Here is a 23,766-nt window from a genome sequence, read left to right on the forward strand (position 1 = left end):
GTCACGATCCCAGAGTTTGTGGGGTCAGCCCCACGTCGGGCTCTGTGCTGAGCGTGGAGCCTACTTGGGATTCTCTCTGTCTCTCCCTCTGTCCCTCTCCTCCGCTCACGCTTTCTCTCTCTCAGGAAAAAAAAAATTAAAAAAAAAAAGTCTAGCTTCCTGAAAAAGGTGAAAAGATGAGAAAAAGATTCAGCATTGATGCTAAAGATTTCAGAAACCTGATTATAGCAACAGATCCATTCCTGCATGAGGCCAGTCTTGGAATCAGTTCCATATAAAAACTATTCCTGTGTGCTAGACATTGGGATTAAGATAAAAACCCCCTCTCTCTTGCATTTTACATGCTAGAGGTTGTGCCAGACCATAAGCAAGGACTAAAAATACATTAGAAAAGGGGCTGTGAAGGAAGTAAACTGAGTGCTAGTTGCAGTATTTCAAGAAAATTGTTTAACACGCTGACTATAACATCCTAAGTGCCTTCTCCATGTGGGCGCACAGAGTGGACCTCTGAAAAGTGGCCTTGTTACTTTTTCTAGATCAATGGCTATGTCCAGTCAAGATGAGATGGGGGAAGTTTTCCCACCCAGTGTAAATAAAGGGCTAGAATTGGTTTCCGGCCCTCTTTCCCAGAATGAATTGCTTAGCACTCCCCCCAAACTCCTCCTACAGACATTTAGGGGCCATCGCAGATTCAGTGGTAGGCCCCCATCTAACAGCGTGGTGAATTAATAATCAGCCATGGGTATTGAGAATTTAGAGGAAATGGCAACATTTTAGAATATCTGACTGTGAAGTGTGTTCTCCTCCCCATCGCCCTAACTGGTGCTTATTTTGCAGGTCAGCTACTTTTCTTGGCAGCAGTATGGCCAGGGGGAGGAAGAACGTCTCTCGGATTTAAGCTTTGAAGAGCAAGAGTTCAAATTGCTAGAGCTGGACTAGCATTTTTTAATTTCCCAGGATGCCAGGTCCTGTGGCTTCCTTGGAAGCTCTGCTCCACTCCCCCACCCTTCCACCCCTCAGAGCTGCGGGAGTGCGGGGCCACCCAGATCTGAGTCCAAGTACTACCTTGCTGTGAGCAGCCCCGGGCCGGGGAGGGGGGGGGGAGGGGGGAGGGGGGGAGTGGGGGGGGAGTGGTGGCCTTTGCAGGGTGGAGGGAGGCCTGGGCCCCAAGTGATTCTGGGAAAAGGGCCCGCTCTGCTGGTGCGGAGCCCATCTCCAGGGAGCTAATAAAGGTGGCGTAAATAAAGACATCATAAATAAAGGGTGGGACGTGGGCGGGGAGGGCGCACAGTTGCTAACTGCGCGTGCGCATCATGGGGCTGCCATAATGGTTTGGCTCCCGCTCAGGGCCCAGCGCCAGTACCCCACTCGCCTGGGTCGCTGCACCCCGGAGCCTCCGCGTGTCATGTCCCGGCTGCGCCTGTTGGCCCCACTGCTTCTCTTTATGTGGCAACCATTGTGGCTGCTGGTCCAGGCAGCTCAGCCTCCGGAGTGGGCCCTGGACCCTGCCCAGCTGACTTCCGACCCCCTGGAGGCGGCTGAGCCCTGGTCTTCTCACTCCTCTGATCCCCCGCCCGAATCGCCCCAGGCACTTACACCCCCAGCTGAGCCGGGGGGCTTTAATTACCTGGGGTCCTCTGCTCCAGCCCAGATGTTGGCCCCGCCTAAGGAGTTGACCGAGACTTTGGTTCCATTGCTGGACACGGATTCGTTTGGAGAACTACCCCCAGGGCCAGATGAGGATCTGAATGACCAGCTAACCCAGCATCAAAGGCTCCCAGAGGTGGTTCCAGTGCCAGGTTGGGATCAGAATCAGACCATAGCTCCGCCTCCTCATCTCAAAAGTAAGACTAAAACTGTAGGTTTAGATCAGGCCGAAGATCACCAGTCATTTGATTCCAATATGGGTCTCCTGTATCCTGAGGAGAACCTACCTATGGGTTTCCCAGGGGGACCAGATCAACTTCCAAACTTCTCTGAGGAGGCTGAAATTCCTCCACCCTTGCAGAAGACCCCACATCATCTAGAGTCCCCTGAGGAAGCTGAATCTTTTTTGCCCCAAGGGGAGGCTCAGGCTCAGCATCCAGAGCCCTCTGAAGAGACAGAACCATCTCTACTTGAGCAGGAGGCTCCATCTCAGCGTCCAGAGTCCCTTAAGGATGGAAATTCAGCAAACCCACAAGAAGCCCCAGCTGAGCCTTCAAGTACCCCTGAAGAGGTCGAACCTTCTTCAGTCCAGCAGGAAGCCTCAGCTCACCCTACAGAGGCCCCCGAGGAAGTGGAACCTTCTCCAACCCCCCAGGAGGCCCCTGCTCAGCCTCCAGAGCCATCTAAGGACATCATATCTCAACTGTTAGCACATCATGAAGTAAATGTGCTATCTCCAAGTCAGAGTGAAGCTCAGAAGCCAAGCTTCCCCAATGTCACTGTTAAACCTCTGGATCTTACCATAACTCTAACTCAGCCTGCGGAGCACCCTGAGGAGGCTGGACCTACCCCAGTCCAGCAGGAGGCCCCTGCTCAGCCTGCAGAGCGCCTCGAGGAGGTTGAACCTACCCCAGTCCAGCAGGAGGCCCCTCCTCAGCCTGCAGAGCGCCTCGAGGAGGTTGAACCTACCCCAGTCCAGCAGGAGGCCCCAACTCTAGTTCCAGAGTTCCCTATCGAGTATTTAACTCAACTTGCAGTAAGTGATGAGGTGACATCTCTACCTCTAGGTCAGTATCCAGATTATTTAATGTTTCCCAGGGTTATAGGTAAGCCTTTAGATGTGGAATTTACCACAACTCCAGGGCCTGATAAAGGTGTTGAATCTTCTATAGCCCAGCAAGAGGCCCCACCTCAGCCTCTTGAACATACTGAGGAAGCAGAACTTTCTCTAACCCAGCAAGAGACCTCGGGTAAGCCTCCAGAGGAGGTTGAGCCTTCAAGTGAGCAGGAGACCCCAGGTCAGCCTTCCGAGCCTCCTGGGGTGATTGATCCTTCTCTAAGGCAGCAGGAGACCCCAGCTCAGCCTTCAGTGCCTCCTGAGGAAGGTAAGCCTTCTCTAAGCAAACAGGAACCCCCAGCTCAGCTTCCAGACCGTTTTGGAGAAGCTGAACTTTCTCCAACCCAGGAGGAGGCCTTAGCTCAGCTTGCAGAGCTCCTTAATGAGGCAGAATCTTCAACCCAGCAGGAGACTCCAGCTCAGTCTCCAGGGGAGATAGAATCTTCTGCAACCCTGCAAGAGCAACCAGCTCAGCCTCCAGAGCTGCCTTCCAGGGAGGTGGAACCTTCTCCAACCCAGCAGGAGCACCCAGCTCAACCTCTATGGCATCATAAGATGACAGTTTCACCTCCAGGTCACTACCATGATCAACATTTAAACCTGCCCAATGTCAGTGTGAAACCTCCAGATGTGCAGCTTACCATGACTGCAGAACCCACTACAGAGGTGGGACCTTCTGCAGTTCGGCACGAGACTATAGCTCAGCCCTCAGTGCCTCTTAATGTGGAACCTTTTGAAACCCAGCATGAAGCCCCAACTCTGCCTCCACAGTCCCCTGAGGTTGAATCTTTGCCAGTCCAACAGGAGACTCCAACGCAATCTCCAGAATCTACCACACAGGAGAAACTTCCAACACAGCAGGAGACCCCAGTTCAGTATCCAGAATATCCTGGAGAAGTTGAACCTTCTACAACCCAGCAGGAGGCCCTAGCTCAGCAATCACAGGCCCCTGAGGAGGGTGAATCATCCTCAACCCAGGAGGAGGCCCCGACTCAGCTTCCAGAGGCCCAGGAAGAGGGTGAACCTTCCCCTCTCCAGGAGGAGGGCCAGGGTCAGCACCCACAGGCCTCCGAGGGGAGTGAACCACCTACAACCCAGGAGGAGTCCCCAGCTCAGCATCCACAGACCCCTGAGGAGGTTGAATCTTCAACCCAGCAGGAGGCTCCAGCTCAGTATCCTCAGGCATCAGAGGAGGGTGAGCCTTTTCCAACCCAACCAGAGACCCCAACTCAGTATCCAGAGCCCCTTGAGGGGACTGAGCCTTCTCCAGCCCAGTCAAAGGCCACAACTCAGCATCCAAATCCCCTTGGGGAAGTTAAACCTGCAACCTATCAGGAGGCCCCAAGTCAGCATCCACAGACCTCTGAGGAAATTAACCCTTCTGCCACTCAACAGGAAGCCACAGCTCAACATCCAGAGCCTTCTGGTGAGGTTGAACCTTCTCCAACCCAACAGGAGGCCCCAGCTCACTCTCCAGAGCATCAGGTGGTAACAGTTTTTCCTCAAGGTCAGAATCAAGCTCAGCTCCTGCTGTTGCCTAATGTCACTGTTAAACCTGTGGATTCCTCAGTTACCATGACCTCAGAATCCACTAATGAGGTTGAAGCTTCTCCACTCCGAGAAGAGGCCTCAGCTCAGTCTGCAGTGTCCCCTGAGCAGTTGGAACCTTCTCCAATCCAGCAGGAGGTCCCACATCAGCATCCAGCCGCCCCTGAAAATGTGGAATCTTCTCCAGTCCAGCATGAAGTCTCAACTCCACCCGAAGATTTTCCTGAGGAAATTGAACTTTCTCCAAGCCAGCAGGAGAGCTCAGCTCTGCCTCAAGTGCCTGTTGCAAGTATAGAACCTTCTCCAATCCAGCAAGAGGTCCCAGCTCAGCAACCAAAGCCCAATGAGGGGGTCGAGTCTTTTCCAGTTCAGTATGAGCATCCAGCTCAGCCTCCAGGGTCCTCTACAGATGTTGTAGCTCAGTCTCCAGTACAGCATGAGGTGACATTCTCACCTCCAGGTCCAGGTGAAGATCAGCATCCAGTGTTGCCTAATATCACAGGTAAACCTGTGGATCTGAGGATTTTCCTAAGTCCCCAGGCAACTAAGGAGGTTAAACATCTTCCAGTGCAGCAGGATGTCCCTGCTCAATCTCCTATTCCCCCTGAGAAAGTTGAATTTGCTCCAGCTCAGTCCAAGCATCTTTCCCAGTCTCCAGAGTCCCCTGAAGATGAGTCTTCTCCAGGCCAACAAGAGGTCCTAGCTCAGACTCCAGACCCCCCTAAGGCTGTGGACCCTGCTTCAGGCCAACAGGAGGCCCCAGCTCAGTCTGTAGTCCCCCAGCTGGCCCCAGCTCAGCCTTCAGAGCCTCCTGAGAAGGTAGAACCATCTCCAGTTCAGCAGGAAGTCCCAGCTCAGCCTTCAGAGCCCCCTAATGAGGCAGAATCTTCTCCAACCCCGCAGGAGGCCCTGGTTCAGTCTCCTGTCCCCCAGCAGGCCCCAGCTGTATCTCCTGAGCCCCCTAAGGAGGTAGAACCTTCTCCCACACTGCAGGAGGCCCCAGCTCAGCCTTCAGAGCCCCCTAATGAGGCAGAGTCCCCAACCCAGCAGGTGGCCCCAGCTCAGTTTCCAGTCCTCCAGGAGTCCCCAGCTATATCCCCTGAGCCCCCTAAGGAGGTGGAACCTTCTCCCACACCTCAGGAGCCCCCAGCTCAGCCTTCAGAGCCCGGTAATGAGGCAGAATCTTTTCCAACTCAGCAGGGAGCCCCAGTTGTATCCCCTGAGCCCCCTAAGGAGGTAGAACCTTCCACACAGCAGGAGGCCCCACCTCAGCCTTCAGACCCTCCTGAGAAGGTGGAACCATCTCCAGTCCAGCAGGAAACCCTATCTCTACCTCTCGAGCCACTTAAGGAGATAGAACCTTCTCTAACACAACAGGAGGTACAAGCTCAGCCTTCAGAGGCCCCTGAGAAGGTAGAACCATCTCCAATTCTGCAGCAGTCTCCAACTCAACCTCCGGAGCCCTCTAAGGAGGCAGAAACTCCTCCAGCCCAGCAGGAGGCCCCAGTTCAGCCTCCAGAGCCACCTGAGGAGGTTGTAGCACAACCTCCAGTCCATAATGAGGTGACAGTTCCACCTCTAGGACAAGAGCAAGCTCAGCATCCAAACTTGCCCAATGTTACTGTTCAGCCTGCTGACCTGGAGCTTACTGTAACTCCAGAACCTACTGTGGAGGCTGAGCAGTCTACAATCATGCAGCAGACTCTAGCTCCTCCAGAGGACACTGAGGTGACACCTCCACATCCAGAGCAGGTCCAGGCTCAGCATCCAAATTTGACTGAAGTCAGAGTTCAGCCTTTAGACCTGGAACTGACCATAACTCCAGAACCCACTACAGAGGTTGAAACTTCAACCACGCAAGAGATCCCAGGTCACCCTTCAGAGCCACCTAAGGAGGTTGTAGTTCAGCCTCCACTGTTTCAGGAGGTGACAGTTCCAACTCCAGGTCTGGATCAAGCTCGTCATCCATCGTCACCTAATGTAACAGTTCAGCCTTTGGACTTGGTGCTTACTGTAACTACAGAACCCACTACGGATGTTAAACATTCCTCAGCCCTGCAGCAGACTACCGCTCCTCCAAAGGACCTTGAGGTGACATTTCCACATTCAGAGCACATTCAGCATCCAACCTTAACTAAAGTCACAGTTAAACCTTTGGACCCAGGGCTTACCGTAACTCCAGAATCCACTACAGAGACTGAACCTTCTCTAACCATGCAAGAGACCCCAACCCAGCCTCCAGAGCCACCTAAGGAGGTTGTTCAGTATCCGTCCCAACAGGAAGTGACAGTTCCTACTCCAAGTAAGGATCAAGGTCAGCAACCAACATTGCCCAGTGTCACAGCTCATCGTGTGGACTTGGGGCTTACCATAACTCCAGAACCTACTACAGAGGCTGAACATTCTACACCCGTGAAGGAGACTACAGCTCCTCCTCCAAAGGACCTTGAGGTGACACTTGCACATCCAGAGCAGGTTCAGAGTCAGCATCCAAACCTGACTGAAGTCACAGTTCCACCTATGGACCTGGAACTTACTGTAACTGCAGGATCCAGTGTGGAGACTGAACCTTCTCCAACCATGCGAGACACCCCAACTCAGCCTCCAGAGCCACCTAAGGAGGTTGTAGTTCAATATCCATTCCAGCAGGAAGTGACAGTTCCAACTCCAAGTAAGGATCAAGGTCAGCATCCAGCATCACCCATCATCCCATTTCGTCATGTGGAGCTTACTATAACTCCAGAACCTATTACAGAGGCTGAACATTCGACAACCCTGAAGAAGACTACAACTCCTCCCCCAAAGGACCTTGAGGTGACACTTGCACATCCAAAACAGGTTCAGAGTCAACATCGAAACCTGACTGAAGTCACGGTTCCACCTATGGACCTAGAAATTCCTGTAAGTCAGCAACCAGAGTCATTTGAGACAGGTTTTCCTCCAACAACTGAACATCCTGTGGTGCATTTTGTAAAGTATACCTCAGAAAAGGCATACACAACTTTAACTTGGCAACCAGAACAGAATGCCACCACAGACCTCAAAATATGTGAGCGCTGTACCTGCAAAGAGGAGACACTGTCGTGTGTTGGTCTCAGCCCACAGCAGAGGCTCCGCAGAGTGCCCGTGCTGGAGCCCGACACCTACAACGGCACCTTCACCATCTTGTAAGAATCGCCTTTACTTGTTTGTTCTCTGCCTCCTGCTTGACATGGCAGTCTCTTCCTCAATGTCGCCCTGGGCCTTCCTCATCTCCCCAACCACGTTGACTGACTTTCTGTTTTTACCTTTTCTTTGTCAACTATCCCTTATCTTCATTTTCCTTTTTACTACTGTTCGCCCTTCTGCAATCTTTTACTTGTAATTGTCCTTATTCTTTTTCCTTATCCAATTTTTAGCCCCATTATTTCATTCCTTAACCTCTACTCTCCCATTTTTGCTCCATCCTCTATAATAGGATACAACAGAGTAGTGAAGAGTAGAGATTCTGGAACTAGATTGCCTGCGTTTGGGCCGAGGTCTGTCATCTATTAGCTTTGTGACTCAGTTTCCTTTTCTGTGAAATGGAAATTATGATAGTTACCATCTCATGGGATTATGGTGAGATCTAGATGAGGTAATACATATGAAGCACTTGGATCAGTGCCTGGCGAAATATGAGTGTTCGCTGTTATTATTTTGATTCCCCAGACCTCATCTTTGACGCCCGGCCTTCCACATACAGTACTCAGTTTGGGCCCAACCCAAGAGTAAGTACTATGGGCGCCACACTAGGATGAAATCGTCTTCAGAACATGAAATGACAGGTGGGAAGAAAGGAAATGGTCATAAAAAGGGAGGTGGCATGTAATTAAGTACTAAAAGAGGTACCATGGGTGTTGGAATTCAGCAGACTCTGTAATCAGCGGGGTATGGAGGTCAGGGAGAGCTGCATGGATAAGCTAACGCTTTAGCTGAGACTTAAAGAGTGGCTCTGATGTGTTAAATAGAGAAAAAATGGGTATAAGTCTAGGCAAAGGCACGGCTGCAGGAATGATCAGGAATTAAGAATTAGGTTAAGCAGTTAAAGATCCAATTACGAGAAACCTTGACTATCAGCTAGAGAGGTTTGAACGTTAGATTCTGAGTTATAGAGAGCCATTGAAAGTTTTCAAGCATGAGATATACAGAACGCTGAAACAGGATTATTTTCAGTTCCCCATATAGGCCGATCTGGAGAGGAGAGCTTGATCCAGCGAGACCAGATAGAATGTTCTAACAAAACCTGGGAATAAAGTAACAAGGGGCCGACTCAGAGTGGCTGAAAAGAGTAGAAAGAAAAGCCTTGAGAGCACTGCAAAGGAGGAAGTGACAAGATAGACTAACTGATGACAGTCGCGGGTGGGGTGTGCACGGGAAAGAGAAAACTCAGATATTACTCTGAAACTTCTGTCCCAGATAAGGAGAATGATGGAAGTTGAGGCATCTTTTACCAGGGAACACAGAGCAACCAGAAGGCTTCAGGTTGACTGGAAATGTCCACCAGGCACATGGGCAGATGGGTATCTGTTTTGAATTTATTCCTGACTCCCCTGAAAAAAATGTGTATATAAACTGACCAGGTAAGCTGTTGCTGAGGGAAGAGGACAAAACTAAAGGTAAAGATTCAAAGTCATACGCAGAGTTAGCGGTTGAAACTGAACCTCAGGCATTTAATAGCTTCTCTTAAACATGTGTAATTCATGGATACATGAATTATCATGGATACTTTTTTTTGTTTTTAATGTCACAGGTATAGAGGATAAAACGTGAAAATCCCACCCCACCCTCCCTACCACTCATAAGATAACTCCTGTCACCTTTTTGGTGTGTGTCCTTCCTTCCCATCTCTTTCCTTTGCATTTTTTCCTAATTTCCTAATGAGGGGATACTTTTTAATTCCTTGCCCAGTGATTTGTTGCTTTTCCCTATACAATATGTCTAAGAAATCTTTCCATGTTAGTTATTCTAATTTCTAACTTCCCTTATCCTTCTAACACCTAGAGAGGTTTCAGTAGAGGGCTTCTTTACATTTGTTTGCTGATAATGGTAAATTTTTTACCATTTTTTTCGTTGAATTATTATTTTCTCATTGATTTGTGGAAGGAACCATTTTAGACACATAAGTGATTTGGGGAAAAAAAATACTTATCTCCAGAGTAATTAACAGGCGTTATCTACCCAAGGAATGGAACAAATAGGAAGTTCAGGTTCTAAGGAGCTGGCTTGTTTGTGCCAGTGGCCCCACGCTATCTCTTTATTAATTGCACCACCTGGGATGCTGATAGCCGCGGAAATTAGAAAGTTGGCATTTACTGCATTGGAATATTCCCCACAAGGTTGCCAGTGATTCTTTTATTTATTCTGTTCATTCCTTTCCTACCTATTCAAGGATCTGAACTGTGTTTCTTCACAGAAATTTCCAAGGAAACTCTATTTCTCACATTGATGAAAATGTATGGAAGGGATACCGTTGGGCTGAGAAACTGTGAGTATATTCTCTCCAAATACGAATACAAAAAAAAAAAAAACAAAAAAAAAAACTAACTGCATTCTAAGGTCCTTCTTGGTCCAGAACTTTGAAGTCAGTAGCTCTGAGGAAAGGTGTTTCCCCTTCCATATCCCAACTCGACCTCTACCGATTGCAATTCTGTGTTAATTTTTTTTTTAACGTTTATTTATTTTTGAAACAGAGAGAGACAGAGCATGAACGGGGGAGGGTCAGAGAGAGGGAGACAGAGAATCTGAAACAGGCTCCAGGCTCTGAGCTGTCAGCACAGAGCCCGACGCAGGGCTCGAACTCACGGACCGCGAGATCATGACCTGAGCTGAAGTCGGCCGCTTAACCGACTGAGCCACCCAGGCGCCCCATCTGTGTTTATTTTAAAAATTAAATTTGGCAGGTTCCCTTTAAAATTAGAATCAATTTCAACTTATTTTCCATTATACAAGGAATACGTGATTATAGTCTCAATATATAAAAATGAAATAACAGGGGGACCTGGGGGGCTTATTCGGTTAAGTGTCCAACTTCGGCTCAGGTCATAATCTCAACGGTTCGTGGGTTCAAGCCCCACGTTGGGCTCTGTGTTGACAGCTCAGAGCCTGGAGCCTGCTTCGGATTCTGTCTCCCTCTCTCTCTGCCCCTCTCCTGCTCATTCATTCCCTCTCTCTCTCTGTCTCAAAAATAAATAAACATTAAAAAAAATTTTTTTGATGAAATAACAGATCTAGTGAACACCTGCCTTATGTTCTAATCCCCCCACTGCTGGGATAGCCACTACTCTGGATTTAGTATATATCCTTCCAGACCTTTTTCCATGCATTTGCCTACATACATATTTACAGCAAAATAGGTTTGTTGTGTGAGTTTCTTATCTTTTTTTTACATAAATTGTAACATCCTACAACTCGATTCTTTTGCTTCGTGGTATGTCTTAGACTTTTTTTCTTCCAGTACATAGAGGGTTACCCCATCCATGCAAGCTGCTGCATAATATTCCATAGTATGAGTGTATTACGATTTAGTAATTCCCCTCCTGATGGATGTTTAGGCTGTGTCCAGTTTTCTTATTACATGCATTGCTGCATGGACCACCTCATACATGCATCTTTGTGTACGTGGGTGGGTATTTCTGTAGAATAGATCCCTGGAAATGGAACTGTTGGGATGAAGACGATGTCGATATATACAATTTTAATTGCCCTCAAAAAAGGTGTGCCAATTTACACACCAATCCATACACCATGACAGCATTCATTTCCTCCTACCCTCCCACTCTTGGATATTCTCCATTTCTTGGCTGATCTGGTGGGTGAATAAAATGGGTCCCTTCTGAATTTGAATTTTTCTGATTACGTATACATTTAAATATCTCTGTATGTTTCCTGGGCATTTGTGTTTCTTGTCTGAATTTTCTGTCCTTTGCCAATTTTGTTGTTATCTTTTTTTTAAATTGATTTGTAGAAAAAGTCAGTGTAGACACAAGTAATTTTGGAAACAATATTATACTCAAAGTAACTGACTGGCATTTTTCATGACAGATTGTGTGTCATATCATTAGTTCAACTTGGGTAGATAAGTCATAAATGACTTCTGAATTAATAATAAAAGACATAACAGTCATAGTAATCTAAATGTAGGGATTATGATCCCCCTAAAGTAGATTCCCCCCTGCCCCTTAGTCTGATAACCTTACTGGTAAGGGACAAATGGTAGAACAAGGTAGTTGTTTTCTTATGAATTTTATGAATTTCTTAAATACTATATATAGTTTATATTTTCTCATGATAGTATCTAACTTGGAGATCTTATTTCCCAAACTTGTAAGAAAAATGAAAGTAATTTGGCACAAGGAACAAGAGAGAGTGGAGAGAGTGGGTAGGCTGAGGGACAGGGGTAGGAGAAAAACTTTGAATTGTGTATTATATACCTTTGGAATTCTGAGCCATGCAAATATATATTACCTATTAAAAAAAATAAACTGAAATTAAAAAAATATTTTTTGAAAAGCGTGTATTTGGTAGTTTATATACTAGAAGATGAATCTGGTAAGATTTGATGATTCTTAAAAAATTTTTAAATGTTTATTTATTTTTGAGAGAGAGAGAGAGAGAGAGAGAGAGTGAGTGAGCAGGGAAGGGGCAGAGAGAGAGGGAGACACAGAGTCCAAAGCAGGCTCTAGGCTCCGAGCTGTCAGCACAGAGCCTGATGTGGGGCTCGACCCCACAAACTGTGAAATGATGACTTGAGCCGAAGTCAGACACTTAAGCAACTGAGCCACCCAGGTGCCCCAAGATTTGATGATTTCTAATTCAGCTTGAGGGTTATGCCTTGTAAGACAGAAGTTTTTAACTATGGGTCAATAGTCCCCTGGGGCAGGATTTTTAACCTTTTTTTCTATATATCAAATTTTAAAAAAAATTTTTTTCAACATTTATTTATTGCTGAGAGACAGAGCATGAACAGGGGAGGGGCAGAAAGAGAGGGAGACACAGAATTGGAAGCAGGCTCCAGGCTCTGATCTGTCAGCAGAGAGCCCAATGTGGGGCTCGAACCCACGAACCGTGAGATCATGACCTGAGCTGAAGTTGGACACTTAACAGACTGAGCCACCCAGGCACCCTTCTATATATGTATTGATGATCTGCAGAAGCTTATGTTCTTGGGATAATGTTTTCAAATGTATAATAAGTTAAAATATATAGGAAAAGGAAATTATGTGGAAATAGAGTTTTCAAAAATTTTTTAAAAAGATTAGTGATATAGCAATAAATCTGCTTCTGTTAGAATATTAAATAACAAAATATAATGGTACGCCTACTAACTATTATAACTTCAAGGTACTGATGAGAATAAATGATATTTTGAGATATCCACGCCAAATATGTGATATGAAAATATCTGATTTCTGCTGGGGACCAAATTAACTACACTAATCTGTGGTTTGTTGCCTACATTCATAATGGAAGGAAATGCTAATTCTAGTTAGAGGTTTGTGAAAATAGAGATGTGATTCTATTTCCCATCCAAGTTTGGCACCCACAAATTCAGTCCATTCTATTCACGGACCTGAGCCCTAAAGGGATGGTCTGCAAATTGAAATCGCATGCACACCTTTGCACGTATTCAAGAAAGTGCAGTTTTCTAGGGAAAGGGTCCATTCCATAGCTTTTATGAAATTCTCAAAAGGTTCTTGTCTCAAAAGATTGAGTCACAAATTGGGGCGGAGGTGGAGAAAGACATTTGTTTTCCTGTGAAGTTGTACTTATTCTCATAAATGATGATAAATGAATGATTTGTTTTAATTAAAAGTAGTATATTTGCAAATTGATACCTGTCACTTTCTGAATTCATTCAACAAATATTTATGGAGCATCTCCTATGTCCCAGGAACTGTTTTACATGCCAGGGATATAAGCCCAAGAACAAAACTGACCAAATATCCCACTTGTCAAGGGGTTTACAAATATATAATATAAAAACAAATATGTAAATATAATAAATACATAGAATTTCAAGTATTGGTAAGAAATCAGTGGCCAGATCTCTCAAGTTTTCTAATTTATTCAACGACCGTTTCTGCTGCTCATAGACTGAGTTTTTTACTAATGATAATACTTTTCATTCATATAATCTTGAGTTGGTTCTTTTTATTAGATGTACTGTTTACCTCTGTCTGAGGATATATTAATGATGCCATTCTAAATTTTGTATACTGTTTAGTTTTGAGAGAGAGAGAGAGTGAGAGACAGAGTGCAAGTTGGGGAGGGGCAGAGAGAGAGGGAGACACAGAATCGGAAGCAGGCTCCAGGCTCTGAGCTTCAGCACAGAGCCCAGTGCAGGGCTTGAACCCATGGACTGCAACCTGAGCCGAAGTCGGATGCTTAACCGACTGAGCCACGCAGGTGCCCCATTAATGTTGGTATTCTCAAATCCTTTTGTGTTTTCTCTGTTAACTGTGTCATTGACTATAAGCTGTTATATTTGTTTTTTATTTTCTGTCCTGAATAGAATTGGCTTTCTCACTCCATTTGGTCATTCCTGAGTGCAATTTATCTTTGTAGTTGAGATTTGACTTGCTTCTGTTTTCTGGTCCTAAGGAAGAGGTGAAATGAACCACGGGGCTTGTTATTGGTGACAGGTCCCCCTGAGAGTTAAAGAAGAGGTGGGAGGTGACTTCTAATGGCTAGTCAGAGTGTATACCCTTCCTCCAGGGTTCTGGGACCCTGCCCCCTTCTAACACCAATGGCTCCTGCCTGGAAGAAAACACCCTTTGCTGCCAGATCCAAGGAGGAAGGATGTGGGGTTGATGTGCTGTCCTTGGTCCTACTGCAGTATCCCAGCTAATCACCCTGTAGGTGGCTCCAAGGCATTTCTGGTGGGGAGTGTTTGTAGAGCTACTCCCTTGGCTTTGAGCTAAGGTTGTGGATTTTCTAATTGTATCTTTTCTAATCATCCTTAGGGACTTTGGTGGAGTTTGGAGTTTGGTAGAGACTTGGCATGTTTCAATCTGCCAGCTTGAAATAGCACAACCTCTTAGGAAGACAATTTTGTACCCCTGTTAAATCCTGGAGAAACTTAGGCAAATGTGTACTAGGATATAAACAGAAAAATGTCCAAAGCAGCACTGTTTATAATAACTAAAAATTAGAAAAATCTAGTATCCACCAACAGTAGAATGAACAAATAGTGTTACACGGGTATTTACTCTATACTTATTAAACTGAGCATTTATGTTATGTGCATTTTATGCACATTTTTAGTTCTCACAGATATTTTTTAGATGGGGAAAAAAATTAGATGGCTTTACTTGTAGCACTGATATGGTTATAAATAGGGCTTCCACAATAAAATTTGGGAAAAGAGAGGAGGAAGTGGCAGTTCTGTCCATGTTTTTGCCACTCAGGGCTGGGTTCTAACAGAGATTTTGTGATCCAGAGAGTAGGCATTAAATGTACATTTTGGTGTGAAGAGTGGATAGGGGTGTGTGTGTGTGTGTGTGTGTGTGTGTGTGTGTGTGAGAGAGAGAGAGAGAGAGAGAGAGAGAGAGAGAGAGAGAGAGGGAGAGACAAAGGAGTATGTGAGAAGAAAAGATTTGAATCAAACAGCAGAGATCACCATCCCTACATTAAATAAGAATTAGTGTATTTGGTGGCACCATTACCCAGGTTTCTCTCACATCTAGCGGTCCTGTGTAGCAAATAGTTGTAGTTATTTTTGCATTTTGACCCAGAAATGACCTTTTCATTTTGCAGAATTCTCAGGGACAATTATCTGACCGAATTACATAAAGACACATTTGAAGGCCTGCTATCCCTCCAGTATTTGTAAGTTAATCAGTTCATCATTTATTATGAGTTTTTAGTTATATTATTTATTAAAAAATACAGGGTTCAAATTGGGTAATTGCAACAATTTCTTCTAACAGTAGAATTCTATAATTCTCTATAGTGGAATTCTATAATTCTCTCTATTAAATTCTATAACTCTGTAAGTCTGTGGGGACCCAGCCCATCTCTAGCATTAAATACCTCCTATGCATTTTCAACTTTTTAATTTTATAGACAAGATATAGGAAAAAGCCCTTCAGTTGTAGAGGAAAAGGGGTAATGAAGTCTGAGCAATTATGGACACCCATATGAACCTTGTTATGTAAGTGTTCATATACCATCTGCTTTTATTTATATTTATTATTTATGGCCCATGGATCAAATCCTGTGTATGGTCTGTCTTGATACAACCTATGAGTTCAGAATGATTTTCATGTTCTTAAAGGGCTGTAAAAGAGAAAAGAAGAGAAAGAAACAGAGAATATGTGACAGAGACCGTATATGGCCTGCAAAGCCTAAAATATTTACTGTCTGGCCTTTACAGAAAAGGTTTGAAAAAGTTGGCTTAGTAAAATGAGAGGAATTGAAGTTAACCTCAAATTGTCACCTACAAGACAAGAAAATATAGAACACTTACATTAATTTGAATGCCATTAACCCAGAATTTTTAAATAATTTAATCTAAATTAAATATTTAAATATTAAATATTTAACTAAGCAGGTGAATTATGTAAGCAGTATTACCAAGTACATATTAAATTATTAAGAGATTAAGGATTTCAGTGTGGGAAATTTTATTAGTTTATTTTTTTATTATTATTTTTTATGTCATTTATTGTTAAGTTAGCTAACATACAATGTGCACTTGGCTTCAGGAGTAGATTCCTGTGATCAGTGTGGAAATTCTTATGCCACCATAAAAATAGATGTTTAAAATGATGGTTAAGGGGTTGGGGCTCCTGGGTGGCTCAGTTGGTTGGGCGTCCGACTTTGACTCAGGTCGTGATCTCACAGTTTGTGGGTTTGAGCCCCGTGTCGGGCTCTGTGCTGACAGCTCAGAGCCCGGAGCCTGTTTCAGATTCTGTCTCCCTCTCTCTCTGCCCCTCCCCCACTCATGCTCTGTCTCTCTCAAAAATAAATAAACATTAAAAAAATGATGGCTAAGGGGCACGTGGCTGTCTCAGTCATTAGAGTCTGCAACTCTTGATCTCGAGGTTGTAGGTTAGAGCCCCATGTTAGGTATAGAGATTACTTAAAAAAAATGAAATCTTTAAAAATATAATGATGGTTAAGTGGTATAGTTAGAAATGTTTACACTAAACAAACATCAGAAATGCCTCTAACTTCGCTAATTACAGAATAAACATCTCTCCAGCCTCATTGTCAAGGAAGAAATGTTTGCATATATCTCTGTACATTAGACATACAGAGATACTAATGTTCTTTGCTATGGAGGTTCAGTGTTTATTCTTTGTCCATGCCATGCAAAGCTGTGTATTTCATTAATCCTTTTTAAAAAAATTTTTTAATGTTTATTTATTTTTGAGAGAGAGAGAGAGAGAGACAGAGTATGAGCAGGGTAGGCACAGAGAGAGAGGGAGACACAGAATCCGAAGCGGGCTTCAGTCTCTGAGCTGTTGGCCCAGAGCCTGATGCGGGGCTCGAATTCATGAGCAGTGAGATCATGACCTGAACCGAACGAAGTCAGATGCTCAATCGACTAAGCCATCCAGGCACCCCTCATTAATCCTTATTAATGATGTGCTTTAGAAAATAGATTCTTCTTGCAAATGTGGAAGGCTTAAGGGTAGTGAGTAAAAAGAATCTCATATGACACTAAAAATAGCCCTTCAAATTATCAAACCTTCCAAGTCTTAGGGGACAACCACTTTGTATTGGTCTTCTTGGCTACCTCTGCCATCTGGGCTCCAAACGTTACAAACACAGTTTGGAGAAAACCAAAAGAGACAAACTGCGCAATGGATAGGGCCTTTCATTATTTCTACTATGAGGTACTTTGTAAGCCAATTATTTCATGTCAGGTGAAGTGTTCTCATTCATTCATTCAAAAAAAATGTGAATCAAAACCTAAAAAAGAATGTGACAGGCCCTATGCCCAGTACCATAGGCACGCAGATGGTTAAGACAGGCTTCCCACCCTTGTAGGAACTCATGATTTCACAGGGAAAATAAACAGAAGCTTAAACCATAATGCCTAAGCACTAAATGGATGATGAAGCACTGACAAAGTGCAGAAGAGGGAGCCACAAAGTCGTAAAACCACATTTCTTTTCAGTCGTTTTGCTCCTTCTACTCACTACCCAGCTGTTAATTTATTTTATAAATATTTGAGTTTGTTCTTTGTCCATGCATCAGTTTTAAACACAGTAGACAACGCAGATGAGCAAGACTAGTCCATACTTTCATGGAGTTTATGCCCAGAGGAAATGGAATGCCAGAATAACTATATTAAGAAGAAATTGGGGCACCTGACCGGCTGAGTCAGTAGAGCATGCGACTCTTGATCTCAGGGTCGTGAGTTCAAGCCCCAGGTTGGGCGTGGAGTCTACTTTAAAAAATTAAAAGAAGGAGAAGAAGGAGGAGGAGGAGAGGGGGAGGGGAAGAAATGGATTTGGGCAATGAGAAGTATAAGTTGTTTTTGGAACACAGAAGAGGGGGGGAAGACTTCAAGTTGGATCAGGGAAGTTACTAGAGAAATACTGTTTGAACAGAACCTTGAATGGCTATGACGTATCATCAGATAGACATCTTGGGAAGAATATGCTTGCAAGATAGAGTGAGTGAAAGGCAAAATGCAGGAGAAATTTCTTTGGTATCTGTAGAGTAGGAAACTAGAGCCGGATTTAGGATTTTGAAGGCCTTGGATAATATGCCACGCTACCGTGTTATCACAGCAGTGCTCTAGGACAAACTTTAGACTGCACCAGGGTCACCGGGAGGCCTTGTCAGAACACAGGTTCCACCTCCACAGTTCCTGATTCACTCAGTCCAGAGTAGAGCTGAGAATTTGCATCTTGAGTAAGTTCCCAAGTGACTCTGATATTTGAGAACCACTCCTGGAGAATTAATCTGGTGACTGTGTGCAGTATAGATTAGAATGGGAGAGACCAGAGATGAAAATGCCAGTCAGAAGATGGTGGTACCCATGTAGGTGGAAAGTGAGGGACTCGGCTGAAATCCATGGAAATAAGAGGGTCAACCATAATCAAGAATGGGTGTTTCCAAATAAAAATCCAGGACCGTGTTGTTTTTTTGTTGGCCCCACTTGCAGCTGAAGCAATTGATAAATTCATAGACCGTTTAGGCAACGTACAACCAAAAATAAATTTCTATTAATATGATAATATAATTCTGAGTTCGTTCAAAGTTAGGTATTGATTAGAGGAGTAACTTCTTTTCAAGTTAAATGAAAAGGTATCTTTTACCTCTTCTGGTATTGACTTGGTGTCAAGAAGTAGAACTAAACCAGGAAGGTGTGCTAATGTGAGAATATCCCTTTTAATGTTAGAAATTATAGGGGCGCCTGGGTGGCGCAGTCGGTTAAGCGTCCGACTTCAGCCAGGTCACGATCTCACGGTCCGTGAGTTCGAGCCCCGCGTCAGGCTCTGGGCTGATGGCTCGGAGCCTGGAGCCTGTTTCCGATTCTGTGTCTCCCTCTCTCTCTGTCCCTCCCCCGTTCATGCTCTGTCTCTCTCTGTCCCAAAAATAAATAAACGTTGAAAAAAAAAAAAAAAAGAAATTATATGTGGCGATCACAACTTTGAGCTCATAATTTAGAAATTGATGAGGCCACAAAAAGTCATTTAATCAATTCTTCTGCTCTCAGGAAACATTACTTCCAAGATCTATCAAGATCTATAGTTGTATATTTTATGTATGAAGATCACAAAGGTGAGACTCTTAAGAAAGGTGAGGACAGGGTTAGGGGCTCTGGAAGGTTCAATTAACAATTCCTAATACTCAGAGTTTAGCCAAAAGCTACTTATTCAATACTACCATCCTACTAATTAGATATCTTATAGCTAATTGAGGCAATATTTTCCTTTTCCTTTTCCTAGAGATTTATCCTGCAATAAAATACAATCTATTGAAAGACGTACATTTGAATCACTACCTTTTTTGAAGTTTATGTAAGTTACAAATATAATTTCATTATATTTGGAATTTGTATTAAACTTAATTGTAAACCTCTTTGTTATTCATTTGGAATGAATGAACCTTTATTAGTCGAAAGCTACTAAAATTATGTAGCAAATCTTTTTTGTCTGTGGCAAAGTTTGGTGTGAGAGTTATTATAGAGATCAGAGTGAATCGTTCTAGAGCAGCAGTTCTCTGCCAGGGTGATTTTGCATCCAGGTGACACTTGGTAGTGTCTGGAGACATTTTTGATTGTCAGACTGTAGATGTGCTCCTGGCATCTAGTGGGTGGAGGCCAGGGCTGCTGTCACACCCTACAGTTCACAGGGCAGCACCCCCCCCCCATAACAAAGATTATCCAACCATAAATCTCAACAGTGCTAAAGTTGTGAAACGTTTTTCTAGAGAAATAAACTTACTTCTCTAGAAAAAAATACTTACTTAACACAAGTATTTATTGAGCATTTACTGATTTGTATCTAATGCACCACATGTATAAACATGAAAGTATAAATCTTTCATGCAAATATTTTTTTAAAAAGGCAAGTATCTTTCCTAGTGAGATTTCTTTAGTGTATGGAGAGAGTATTGTGGTTATGTTTCATTATCTATAAATTAGAATCACTGCCAAAGGATAAATATTCTGAAAGAATATCTTTTTTTTCTCTTTGTTTGTCTTGTTTTTGTGTGTGTGTGTGTGTGTGTAGAAATCTTGGTTGCAATTTACTCACCGAACTGAGCTTTGGAACATTTCAGGCCTGGCATGGAATGCCGTTTTTACACAAGCTGTAAGTGAAATAGAAAATGAATACATGTAAAAAAAAAAAAAACTACATGTAAAAATATCATACAGTGATTGGTTAGGTGTGTGTTAATAAACCCAGTATGAATTCTGGAAAGTAGGTCTTAAAATCCATTTTTTTTTTTCAAATGAGGAAACTAAGGTACAAAGAGGCCAAGAGACTTGTCTTAACTCCTAAATGGCACTCTCTGCCCTCCCTCGTACCCAGCTTTGTGTGGGCAATGAAAGCCCCAAGCAAGTAACACCCAAGTCAGTATTATCATGGGAATTCGTGACAGTGATGCTTCCCCAAGGTGTGCATGGTCCTTGAAATCCACTTTTGAATTTAACTTTGATTCCTGCTCATGTGCAAGTTTCCTATGCAAAAGAGAACTTCAAAGAACTAAGTTTAGCACAGAGTTTTCCAGGCAGCAAAAGGTGTGGGTGCTTCTTGAGCCATCAGGAAAGCAGAAAGAACTCCTGAATGCCTGCCACAGGGCACTGCTCTCCATGTGTTTTCTTTCCTGACCACTCTTCAATTAAGAAGTATGTTATTCCCTTTCAGCCGGAAAATTCTGTGATTTCTCTGTAAAAAAGCAAATCATACTGGACATGTTCAGTGGCCTGAGGGGGATTTTTAGACTCAAGGTTGAAGACCCTCCTCTAAAGCAGACGCTGGAAAAGACTGTCTTACTGTCTTGTGGTTCAGAAATCCGATTTCACAACTTATCTTCCGTTAGATGAAAGTGTTTACGGTGTGTCCGGAGCTGGAGTAAGTTCCTGCGGGTGCCCAAGAGCAGGGGCCTCCTCTCTCCTCTCATTAATTTGCTGATGCCTAACTTGGGGAAAGAATACTGAGGGTCAGTTTTTTGTTTTGCCGGCATGCCAGAGAACGGGCTCATTGAGTTTCTCCACCAAGAGGTTTTAGTGGTGTCAATATAATGTCTTAAAACTCACCACCTCTACTAAGCATCTTATAACACCGAGAGTCTCTTCGAAGAATCTGAATTTCATAGTTAGGTAGGCAATACAGGACAAAATAGGGTGGAATCCGTTGATAACAATGAATGAATTCATTGAAAAACACTCAGTGCCACGCGCACTCTATGTCGACAGTGTACTAAGTACTGGGGGTACAAAGAATACACAGGGACTGTCCCCAAGAATCTTTCATACTGGAAGGAGAAAAAGATGGCCGTTGATGGGAAAACGTATGTGAGCCATGCTGGCATCAGTGCAGCAGGGTAACGAGCTAGGGGGTGACAAAGTAGGGGATGGTTGTGGAATAGAAAAGATTTGTTGTGGAAAAGGCAACAACTTGCTTGTGTTGAGTTTCCACGTTCATCTTGATGAAGTTTTGGGGAGATGGTGGGGAGTCGGGAGCCGACGGCCAAGAAAGAATTCTTGAACATGTCTTTGGTGCAAAAAGGTGATTTTATTAAAGCACAGGGACAGGACCGTGGGCAGAAAGAACTGCGCTGGGGTTGTGAAGAGTGACAGGTTATATGCTATGGAATTGGGAGGTCAAGTCAAAAGGGAAGTCTCCAGAGGGACTGTGATATGTGAAAGAGGACTCCTAAGATACCAGAGGCCTTGCTATTGTCAAGCTAAGGTTGTTTTTCCGTCTAGCAAAGCATTAAGACAGTAGGGAGTTCCTGGAGAAATATTTTATTTGCCTGCCTCAAGTATCTGTCAATAGGCTGCAGGTTATAAGGAAATTTAATTTTACCTGAGATTTCCTTCTTGCCTTTGTTCCCCATATCACTATGGAGGGGTGATGTGGGGTCTCCAGGAAGCTGATTCTGTAGGTTTCTGGCGATTAGGCTATTGATAAGATTGCCTTTTTCTTGTAATTTACTAAGATATTTGTAAACTGATGGAAACTCCTATCTTGCCCGACTGAGATCTCTTATCAGTTAACCATTTGTTTTCTTTCCTTTCCTTTGTCCTCGAGCAGCCAGAATCACACATATCCCACCTGGGGCAGGGGCATGTGCTAACTTGTATCTTGCCCTCAACTTGCCTCATGCTCCCTCATCAATCTTACATGACAGAAAAAGGTAATTAAAGAACCAGAGCTAGCTGGTATTGAGAATAAATTAATACTCATGTCATGTGTGTTATGCCCAGAATTCGTGATCCCCAAATACCGCCAGGGAGCCGAGTCCGATGTAAAAGCAAAAGAGCCTTTATTCGAGCTAGCTCGAGCTCAATCCCCTACCTGCACTGATGCAGAGGTGAGATACCGGGGAGAGAGAGCCAGTTTCAAAAGGACAAAGGTTTTATGGGGGCCTAGGGGCAGTTGGTGAGGTAATGGCTGTGGCCTCAGCTGATTGGCTGGGGAAGGGTCCTGGGGAAGAGTGCTGTTAGGCAGGTGGGGGGGGGGGGTTACTCAAGGGGAGGAGGTGTGGTCAAGGTGAAGGACACAGAACAAGATGGAGTCAGCCGGCGTAGGCCCGCCCTTTCAATGTGGTTTGAATAGAGCTGTACTACTAAAACGAATTCACAGTTAACTTCCAAAAAATTATCACAGTACAGTAAGTGTGTATTGGAGGTTGGGCTCCTTGTTTGGGGCCAAACTTTTCTTTTCTTTTTTCTTTTTAACGTTTATTTATTTATTCTGAGAGAAAGAGAGCATGCGCAAGGGAGATGCCATCCCGTGAATTCAGTCACGTTATTACCTATGTGACTTAATTACTGGGGTGTTTATAAGTTGAAACAATATTTTCTCCAGCATTAAATAAGTTTGTAAACCTTTTGGGCCCCAGCTGAGGTGGATTTATCTTGAACTGACTGAAGCTTAAACTTCAGGTCTTCTCACTTACATAGGCCCCTTCCAAAGTCTTGGGAGGGACCCTCGCAGTTCCTGTACGCATAATTTTGCATGTTTTGATGAGGCAGGATTTCCCAAAGTAGATGAGGTTCAGACCCTACAAGGCCTCGATACACCCCTGGGTTTCAGGTAATTCTATCTCAGTAAGTTTTTTGAATGAAGCCTCTTAAGTTATTGATAAACACTGAGTGAACACGTTAGCGGTGTGGTAAAGTCTATTTTGAATCTGAAATCCACCTCAAAGCCATGCCAAGAGTTTATTAATAAGGTACCACTTTTTGAATGGTAGTAATAATCCTATTTCTTTCAGATGAAATCAGGAATGAAATATATTATGGAAAACCAACAGTGGTTGATAATCCTAAATGTTAAGTATACTTTTTTTTTTCCTGACTTTAAAGTGCTTCTCCTTCATTCACCTACACAGGTGCAGACCGATGGCTTATTTTAAAAAATTCACTTCATTGCTTCTAACAGTACGAGCTCCATGAGTTTAGAAGCCGAAGGACTCTACGATGTAGAAAGGCTGTACCTTATCGGGATAGAGCACATTCACATGCTGGCTCGTCTGTGGCGCATCAGTATTGTGCCAAGAACATAAGCTCTAAGGGAGAATAAGGAAAATCTAAGCCTTACCCCTTTTGAATTATTGTTGAGAATATCGTTGAGGTAGGTGTGGCCACCCTCTGAAGGCAAAGTCGAGCCGCAGTCACATTGACGCCCTAACGCTCCCCCAGTCAACTGGCATCTGCTTCCTTTTAGACGGCTGCGTGCCCACACAAGTTGACACACTTCAGGATATTGTCATCGCTTTTTGGTATGTACTGGAAA

At 44.1% G+C, this 23,766-nt stretch overlaps 1 protein-coding gene and 1 long non-coding RNA gene across 7 annotated transcripts in view; one reads left to right on the plus strand and one right to left on the minus strand.

Annotated features, from left to right (window-relative positions):
• Positions 1 to 1,390: 1,390 nt before the first annotated feature.
• Positions 1,391 to 23,766, plus strand: part of LOC144615157 (uncharacterized) — a 50,147-nt gene continuing 27,771 nt past the window's right edge. For 3 of the 6 annotated variants that reach the window (XM_078442003.2, XM_081794881.1, XM_081794879.1), the window contains exons 1-6: positions 1,391 to 6,151; positions 6,509 to 7,479; positions 9,747 to 9,818; positions 15,089 to 15,160; positions 19,243 to 19,314; positions 20,029 to 20,109. In XM_078442003.2, coding sequence (XP_078298129.1) covers positions 1,406 to 6,151; positions 6,509 to 7,479; positions 9,747 to 9,818; positions 15,089 to 15,160; positions 19,243 to 19,314; positions 20,029 to 20,109 — 6,014 coding nt within the window. In that variant the 5' untranslated portion in view covers positions 1,391 to 1,405. The remainder of the gene's footprint in view (positions 6,152 to 6,508; positions 7,480 to 9,746; positions 9,819 to 15,088; positions 15,161 to 19,242; positions 19,315 to 20,028; positions 20,110 to 23,766) is intronic. The other 3 variants (XM_081794877.1, XM_081794878.1, XM_081794880.1) reach the window with 3 other exon arrangements.
• On the minus strand, positions 15,424 to 21,076 carry LOC144615160 (uncharacterized). Its single transcript, XR_014137212.1, has 3 exons — positions 20,797 to 21,076; positions 20,053 to 20,107; positions 15,424 to 15,770 (listed from the first exon to the last, which is right to left on the minus strand). It is a non-coding gene; the product is annotated as an uncharacterized LOC144615160 (long non-coding RNA).

The sequence above is a fragment of the Panthera onca genome (genome assembly GCF_046562875.1).
Source record: "Panthera onca isolate mPanOnc1 chromosome E1 unlocalized genomic scaffold, mPanOnc1 haplotype 2 h2.Chr16_ul_8, whole genome shotgun sequence".
Classification (NCBI taxonomy): Eukaryota; Metazoa; Chordata; class Mammalia; order Carnivora; family Felidae; genus Panthera; species Panthera onca.